The sequence below is a fragment of the Stegodyphus dumicola genome, chromosome 9 (genome assembly GCF_044657685.1).
Source record: "Stegodyphus dumicola isolate Sdum_Otavi_A_Nest chromosome 9, ASM4465768v1".
In the NCBI taxonomy this organism is placed as follows: Eukaryota; Metazoa; Arthropoda; class Arachnida; order Araneae; family Eresidae; genus Stegodyphus; species Stegodyphus dumicola.
This window is the reverse complement of record NC_140776.1, coordinates 13455481-13465303: the sequence shown is the minus strand read 5'-3', so window position 1 is coordinate 13465303 and position 9823 is coordinate 13455481. Positions and strand designations below refer to the sequence as shown.

Below are 9823 nucleotides of genomic sequence, written 5' to 3'. Positions count from 1 at the left end.
AGGAGAATGAAATTAAGAAGCCACAAATTTTGAAACAAAATTTTTCTTTCATCTTATTACCGGAGCCTTTTTCTTCAGAAGCGAGGTGCAGTGGCAAGGGTGGGAGTTAATGTTGGATGTATATTTAATATTTGCCTATTTTTTTTTCTTTCTATATTTTATTTTCTCACTGTTTAATTTTATATTGTGATTTACAATAATCTTGTTACTGGCAACATGCTTTATTTTACTATTGAGTTTGTGTGAATGGCAGCAGTTGTTCATATTTATGTTTCAGTAGAAATAGCGTTCTTAGCCGCACTGCGCTGCAGGCAATTTTTCTCTTAAATATTATATGCTTTAGAATATCAATAAAGTTTATGGGTTTTCATCCGCAGAGAACCCGTTGGCGCCGTTGCATTTTTACTCGCCAAGCTCGCGGTTCATCGACGATAAGCCGAGCCATAGGAGGCACTGGCCGAGCCGTAAACGTGATATTTTGTAAACGAAATTTTTAGTGCATGTAAATTCAAGTTAGCAAACAAAACAATATATTATATTAAGCATATAGTAGTAAAAATTCACAGGTAATAAGCATGTAGATGTAAAACTAACCGGTTAAACGTGATGTACGAAAATAAATTTGTATTAAATTCAAGTTAGCATATAACGGAAATAAAAATTCATTTAAAAAATGTAAATTTAAAAAATAGTATTAATAGTATACTGAAATTAACCGGTTACACGTGATAAACGAAAACAATTTGTCTTAAATTTCAGTTAACACAGAAAATAATATATTCTTTACACCAGCAGTGGTTGCTAATTTTGATGACCATGGTGATGCATCAAACTATGCTGTCATCTTAGATAATCAATAATGTTTTTTATTTCAATTTAATCAGCTATTTATGTCACACCTGCCATCCTCTGAAAGGTTATTGTTAGAAAAGCATTAACAATATATTATCTTGTTAAAATTTTACGCCATAAAAATTGATTTATTCTCATAATTTTAGATGACAATAACCAATTATAAAAATAAAAGCATTACTTATTTAAAATGCACATGCACATTTTTGCGACCTACGGAAACAAATTATTTTAGAGGTCGGAAACCTCATGGTTCTTAGAGCTGTTAATAATTCAGAACACAACGTGAACAGCCGTGTTATAAATTAGCATTCACCCCTCCCGCCGTATTTTCTTCCTTTCATCCCGAACCGAGAACCGGCATCTATCTACAAAATATTTCTATCTATTCGTTGTTAAAAAATTCAGAAAAAATAATAATAAATAAGAGAAGAATAATATAAATCTGCAAATGCGAAGAACGACAGGGATAATTCAACAAAATGAACGCAAGAGGAATGGTTGCAAACTTCGAACAAGAGAATAGGATAAATCCGCTGGGTTACCAGGTTTGAACTATTATCGCCAATGCTGGCGATGTTTACGTTTACCGGGTTCACTGCGGAAGTGCTTCCAAGTTTATTATACAAAGCTGATCTGATGCTTTTTACTTCAAGGCAACTACGAGGGTATACACGGGATCTGGAGACTTTTGGCGACATTATGATGAGTAAATGAGTCATTTCGGTGTTGGCGACAGTTTTCAAAAACGCGCCTAGACAGTACCTCCTATATACGAAGCCAAGCCTCTAGGGTTGCTTGAACGGTCTGACGTCATCTAAGTCGTCATTCCTACCATCTTCCTCGCGGCAAAGAATGAAAGAATATACTTCGGTGTCGTAGCGTAGTGAACTGACTGTTGTTTGAAAGTGTAGTGTGCTCTAATAGAACATTTTTCATTTAAATTACTTTATTTATTTTTTATTATGCCACATAAATGCTGTGTTGCAACATGCAAAGGAAATTATAAGAATGGCCCGAAGGTGGCTGTATTTAGTTTTCCTGCGGAAGAACAACTGAGAAAACAATGGATTTGGAATTGCAAACGAAAAGATGGATTCAAGCCTTCGAAACATTCAAAGGTAAGCATGCATTTCATTTTTAAATTAGAAAATTCCTGAAAGATTAATGTCATTGAAAGAAACATGACTTGAAAATGTGAAAACAAAAAATTCTGATTGCAAGGGAAATAATTTACTGGTTTACGTTACCGGAATGCTAGGAGCATTTGAGAATGCATTTTGCTCGTAACTCATGTGAACAGGAAATTAATGCTAATTATGCAATGTTCTAAACTTTATTAATTCTAAAATCCTTAAAAAAATTATGAAATATATGTAAAAGAAAACAATCGTATAAATGGACTAGTTTTGACAGTAATCATTTTAATTTCTGGAATAAGTTACAAGGTGTTTAAATTAAACTGTCTTGTTCAAATAATATTGCCTAAGATTGTAAGCTTACTAGTTTTCACTACATGTTAGCATAAATCCTAATTAGCCTATTAAATTGTTTCATGCATACACACATCTATAAAAGTACGAGTTTCTTATGCCAATAACACCTACCTTGTTACAGTTGTTCACTTGCTACTGGCAGTAAGTTCTTGTGGGCTTGAAATTTACATTAATTTCTTATCTAAAAACACTTATATAAGGGTTTTTGTTTATTTATACTTGTTGCAGTGGAATATGAAAATGTTTCATTGTATTGATAAGTAATATAACTTTTAAAATTTTTGAAAAAAGTTAAGAAAATTATATGGAAAAGAAGCAATCTAGTGAGCCTTCCACAGTAATATAATGTCAAACACGATTGATGAATGTGAATATTTCACTCCAAAATTACATAAGAATAGCCTAAAATATTTAATTACTGCAAATAAATTTTTAAATATACAAATTCTTGTTTTTTTCTTTGTGTATCATATTTTAGCACTTATACTTGTTTTCAATAATTCAAGAAAAATGAATTTTTTTAATGACTAATGATGTTTTATGCTCTTAAATATAAACATTCATAGGCATACAAGTAAATTTGTACTTCTGGTTGTGAACATATCATTTGTAAAAATGTTTAGAAAAAGAGCCAGTAACTTTATATTTGAATGGTACGAATGAATGTGGTTAATCTTATTCTTATCCATCAACTGATGGTTAATCTTATTCTTTTTATAACTGTATTATCACCATTTTGAATGTAATTCCATAACCAAGTGTTGTTTTCAAATAACTGAAGAAAAATATTTAGGATGTAGCAATTATATATTACATGAGCAATTGTATGTTACCTGAGGATGTATCAATTAAATATTACTTATATTATATGCATTTGACATATGACAACAAACATGTGCTAATTATTTGCACTTTTCAAAACTTTATGACAGCATCCATGGCTCTTTTTAGCCCAAAAGAGTTAATAGTTTTGTTTTAAGATTTTGCATTATTCACTCTAAATGGCTGCATCACTTTTTTTTTGCGTTGTGCACTTTAAATGGCTATATCTCTTCAAATTGTTACCATCCAAACATTATCGCCCTGTATTATTTTTAAAGAAATTAAATGATGAACATTTTCCACAACGGTAACCCTTCCCTTAAGCAGATAGCTCTTGAGTGCTTTGCCATGATTAAATAAAAATACAATAAAACCCTTATTAGACTATGCATGTATTTAAAGGATGGCGAATGCTTACGATTTTATAATTGTTTAACCTTTTGATGCATGTTTATTTATTTGTTCTTTTTCATATTAAAAGGTGTGTGAACTTCACTTTAAGCAAGAGGATGTTCTGAGGCAAACTGAATTCTTTGATGAGAAAACTGGAAAAGAAGATCATTATACCATTGTCATATCCTCGTTTAAAGAATGGTTTAATTCCAAGTCTGTTTCCTGATGGTCCGAGTCATCTTAGTTCCAGTGTTTCATCAAGGGAATCACCAGAGCATAAAAGACTCAAAAGAGAACAAGATGCACTCGAAAAAGCCTTAGCCTGTAGCTTAGCTGAAAAGGAAGAGTATGAACGAAAACAAATGTTTTATAATTTAGATGAACTAAAAATTTGTTTTAATACTGTGAATTTACCAGATAACTGGATAGTTATACACAGGCCTATACATACTATGATTCTTAATGTTTCTAATGACAATCATCCAAGAATTCTAAAATCATTATTTATTGATTGTAATTTGAATATATCTGTAGCAATTAGAAATATACCTATTAAATCACTGAAGCAATATGTAATCCCATCAAAAATTAACAACCTTAAAGATCTTTTAAGTATTTTAGAGAAATTAGACCTATTTGCCTCAAATGATTCATCTGAAGACAGTATTCAAAATTATTTACAAATTGTAAATGAATTAATGACAATTTTAAAAGAGAAAATTCCACATAAAAACAATGAAATAAATTTTCTCCTTGAGCAACTATCAAACTTGAATTCAGAAAAACAACAATATAGATATTCTGCAGACTTTCTAATATTTTCCACTTTACTTCACACAATTTCACCACATGCATATAATTTTATTCGAAATTCAGAAAATATTATTATGCCTAATCCACGGACCATTCAGAAAATTTTTTCAGATTTTAATATATATCCAATAAATGAACAATACAACCAAAAGTTCCTAAGCTACATAAAATTTAAATTTCAAGAACAATCAGAAAAAGATCTGCTTGTTATTTTAATGATTGATGAAATTCATCTAAATCAAGCATTTGATTATAAAGGTAGTAATTTGTGTGGAATGGCATATAATTGCAAAAATGCTGCGTCTAGTGCATATGTTTTCATGATTCGCAGCCTATTATCTGTTTATAAGGATGTTGTACATATTTTGCCGGTGAAAACACTTAGTGCGGATAATTTGTATATTTATATTAAAAAAATTTTTGTGGGATTAGAAAATATTGGGTTTAAAATTATTGCTATTGTCACTGACAATAATTCGATTAATAAAAAGGCTATGTCTCTGTTTTCAGAGCCACCTAAAGTTAGTATTGTTTATCAAAACCCTGTTGACAAATCTAGGCCAATGTTTTTTATTATTGATACAGTGCATATTTTAAAATGCATTAGAAATAACTGGATAAATCAAAAAAATAATAATCAGAGTATGTTTTTCCCAAGTTTCGATGATGCTTCACATATTGAAACTGCATCTTTTTCTTGTATTAAAAAATTACATGAATCTGAAACTGGTAAGTTATTAAAGTATTCTTATGGTCTGACAATAAAAGCTCTATATCCAACTAACTTAGAAAAACAAAGTGTAAAGCTTGCATTGCAGATTTTTAATGATAATGTTGTTGAAGCATTATTTTCTTTTGGGCAGCAGAAAGAAATAATAAATTTCCAAGAAACTGGAAACTTTATTAAAATAATAAAGACATGGTGGTCAATTGTAAATGTGAAATCTATTTTTAAAGGGGTTCATAAAAATAATGTATTTGAAACACCTTTCACTGTGGCAGAAAATGATGAAAAATATGTTTTTGTGAATAACTTTTTGAATTGGCTAGATAGTTGGAAAAATTTGAATTTAACCTCTGGTTGCCTAACCAAAGAAACTCACTTTGCAGTATACCATACAACGTATGCTTTAATTGAGATATCAAGGTATTGTATAAATGAGTTGGGTTTTAAATACCTTTTACTTGGAAAAATACAAACAGATATGTTAGAGGCTAGATTTGGTAAGTACAGGCAACTGGCTGGAGCTCACCATAATATTTCTATCAGACAGGTTTATGAAATAGAGGGTAAATTAAGACTTCAGAGTACATTACCAACCCTAATAAATTCTTCAAAATTTGGAAATATTCCTCTTCATGTATCTGATTTTAAAGACACTGAAGAACAAACTTTTGATGACACTGATGTACAAACATTCATAGATGAAATAACAGTTGAAGATAGTGATATACACGACATAAAATTGGATGTACCTATTTTGACTTATATAGCTGGATATTGCTGTTATAGTATGCTAAAAAAGTTAAAATGTGATGTATGTAAATCCAATATTACTATTGATAAGGAGTTAGCTTTAGAAAACGATGAAAATATTCATTCATGGATTAAGGTTTTTGATAGAGGTCTTATGTATCCTCATCCTGATATTTTACATGCTGTTATATACAATTTTATTGTTGTTAAGAAACTTGTTTCAGATGAATATGAGCAAAAATTTTTATTTTCGGCAAATCCACGAGTTACAGTGTGTAAAATTACTCTAAATTTACTTCATGAAAATTTTTTTTTTAGAGTTGAATGACTGTCCTAAACTTCATGACCCTCAAATTATTTTGAAAAACATCATACAAGCATCAACGAATATTTTTCTAAATAATTACTGCAAAAAGTTGAATGATAATCTTTTAAGTAACAATTTAAATAAGCAACGGAAATTGAAAACATTAAAAAAATAATTTATGCATACAGCAGAAATGACATATACTATGTTTATAAGTTAGTAAACTTTATAAAATAAGATAGTGACACTAATCTATTGTTTCTTATTATCTTCAGACTTAACTTGTAATTCACTTTATTTAAATGAATATTTTTTGCAGAATGTAGATAGTATGTTAAATAAAAAAAATAGTGCTTTTTCTATTTGTGTTGTGAAATCTTTACCAACTCTTTAAAAATGCATGCACACACACACAAAAAAAAGCATTTGTAATAGTTAACTAATTATGACAGTAAAGTGCTAAAGTTGTTAAGTCTCTTATATAATATCATTTTGTGCAAAATAGGTGTATTTATTGTAAACTAGAGAAATATTGATTTTTGAAGATAAAATACTTTGCCAATTAATATTACTATTGTTTAGATTTTGAAATCAGTATCTTGCAATTTTTTAATATTATTTTAATTGAAGCAGACATGTTTATTACATTAATTTTACACTGTAAGAAGAAAATAAATACAATTTGTTTTTACCTACAATTCCATATGAGTCATTTTTATGGAGGAAATTCACTGTATTCTTATACAATATTTTCATTGTAATACATGCTAAATTCTGTCAAAACTAAAATGAAATACTTTGGAATTAAAATTTCTAATGATGTGGTTGTACATATACAGGGGAAAACTTATCAAAAATAAATTGAGTAAAAAAATATTTTTAATCCTTCCCAGCTGTAAGGCTTCATGCAGTTATACTAAACTATTTTGATATTAAAGAGACTTAACTGTAATAAAAAATAAGTAGCATCAAGTTACATAAATAAATAGTCATCCCACCCTTTTTCCCACTGTAGTATGCAATGCCATTTCCTATTACTTCCAGTTATAAATTTACTAATACAAAAAATTCAGGCCAAAAAAAAATAATAAATAAAATCCTTTTTATATGTTTTGCATCCTAATTTACTTCATGAAAATTTTTTTTTTAGAGTTGAATGACTGTCCTAAACTTCATGACCCTCAAATTATTTTGAAAAACATCATACAAGCATCAACGAATATTTTTCTAAATAATTACTGCAAAAAGTTGAATGATAATCTTTTAAGTAACAATTTAAATGAGCAACGGAAATTGAAAACATTAAAAAAATAATTTATGCATACAGCAGAAATGACATATACTATGTTTATAAGTTAGTAAACTTTATAAAATAAGATAGTGACTCTAATCTATTGTTTCTTATTATCTTCAGACTTAAAATAATAAAATAAAAATCTGAATTATTTTGAAAATTTTAAATCTTACTTTACATCTTAACAATCAGGCTATATTTATTTTCATTTCTAATAGGAAAATACATAAAACTTGTTATTCTTTCAATTGTGAGCCAGTTTCCCTTAGAAAGTCCTCTATGAAGGCATCCCTCCTCTTAGGCAGATAGCCCTAGTGTGCTTTGCCATAATTAAATACACACACATATTCTTCCAATTCTAAGAATTGAGGACATTTGATCTATTTAGATGTTTTAAAAGTTCCTACTGATTACCCTGATAAAAATTCCAGTAAGTACATATATAAACTTCATATTTATCATTTGCTAAAAAATTCTCAAATAAGTTACAATGAAATGCTTTCAGGAACAAAAGTTTACAAGTTACAAAAAAAATTATATGCACATAATTAGACAAAAGGGATGTTACAAACATTTAACAATAAGAATGAAACATAAGAATTTTGAATTCCTAGCAAGTGTCAAGTTTGTTGAATTTTTACAATTTTTCTTTTTTTTATTATTGGGGAAGATGCAGTTATGTATTCTCAAATAATGATCTAATTTAAAATGCCTAAATATATGAAATGTTTTGTTACCGTATTTTAAAACTACCAATGAATAAATATTGATAGATGCTAAAAAATAGTATTTTTCAAATCATTCTCCAGGTTTCTCATCTGTTAAGAAATTCAGTCCCACACTGAAGTGAAAAAAAAAGCGGAAAATGACTAAACAATTATGTGTAAATTTGTATTTACGAGAAACAGAAAATGCCGTTAAAAATTGATTAAAATTAATTTAAGGATTTTGTGTTAATCAACTGTAAACTTGCTTAATTATGCGTTATCCTCTTTGTTAAGGAAGAAAATATTTAATAAAATATATATTCTTCAGAAAGCAAACCAGCACCAGCCAGATATTCAGTATATATTTATTACTACTAATCTGAAGTATGTTGAATTAATTTCTTTACTATACTGTTATTATTTTAAGCGTAAAAATATATAAGGAAAGTAAGGTTAGGTATTTGAAATTAGAAAATGCAGTCGATGAAATCAAATCGGAATATATATATTTGCACACACACACACACACATATATATATATATTTAAAACCAAACGATATAGTAAGCCTTATGCAAGGAAATAAAAACTACTTTTCATTTTCTCTCCTCTTAAAGGAATAACAGCGATAAGTGGTTTCATGTGGCAACCATGCTTTCTGTACATAAGGACGACTTTAGTGACGTAGTGTGCGGCGTGCCGTGGCTTCGTTTATAGGAGGTACTGGCCTAGACCACATTGTATATAGGATTTTATCGAAGCAAGAATCTGCATATAGACAAAGAATGATTACGGTAAGGACTAAGTCTCTATTACACCCCACATACCTTCCATAGTGTTAATATGAGCTCCGGTTTCTAAATCCTTAAATCTCATTGCGTAATTTACCGAGAAGTAAATGAAGCCTTTTAAATCTTCATTTACACACTAGTCAATCAATGTTTTCTTTCCCAATCGTTCCACAGTGTACAGAAACTTCAGTTTAATCTTACCACTAGCAGGTATTTTACGGTGCAAAGCACAAAATAAGCAACGTACTTCTTAACCAACATCCAACACATAAATAACCCCTTAAAATATTTTCTCATCAGTCAAATTCACCGTAATCACGCAAACAATCACCTTATAACAGGGTTTCCATAACATTCAACTGCTCAGGTTACCATAAATGAAACAACTTGGCTATAATCCATTGGGTACCCTAAAATATAGACTAACTCTAAATATTTTTCATTTCGCCTAAGGGTATTGTATAATAAATTACTTTTTTCCATACGGAGAGTAATTTCTGTTAAATTTCTCGTCAAAAGCATAACCCATGCATTCTTAAGCAATTGGCTATGCGAGACTAAAGTCTGTATTCCTCGGCTGAATGGGGCCAAACACCAGGCCAAACACAATGCGCTACCCCTCACCGAAAAAACGCTTAAAAACTTCCACTTCAATATCATCAAAATAACTGAATACATAATAAACGCTGCAATATAAAACTTGGCGAAAACTAACCCATCGATTGTGGAAGGACAGTGTGTGACATCTGAAAAAGGGGCGACAGCTCTTATCACTGGCATTCAATTCCACTCCCCACACCAAAAGATTTTGCATGCGTACGGGTTCGTAATAGCTTGAATGCACAAGTCCGATAAAAGGGTTAATAAAATTTA

The 9823-nt window shown here is 29.7% G+C and overlaps 1 protein-coding gene across 1 annotated transcript; it reads left to right on the top strand.

Moving 5' to 3' along the window:
• The first annotated feature begins 212 nt into the window (after nucleotides 1–212).
• LOC146995303 (uncharacterized) lies at nucleotides 213–9195 on the top strand. The gene is made up of 2 exons (XM_085823239.1): nucleotides 213–1973; nucleotides 3652–9195. Exon 2 carries the CDS (start codon nucleotides 3707–3709, stop codon nucleotides 6179–6181), a length of 2475 nt encoding a protein of 824 aa, XP_085679365.1. The 5' UTR covers nucleotides 213–1973; nucleotides 3652–3706; the 3' UTR covers nucleotides 6182–9195.
• The last annotated feature ends 628 nt before the right edge of the window (nucleotides 9196–9823 follow it).

Excerpts from the sequence above, each read along its gene's own strand:
- LOC146995303 (XM_085823239.1), top strand. The coding sequence starts at position 3,707 with ATGAGAAAACTGGAAAAGAAGATCATTATACCATTGTCATATCCTCGT.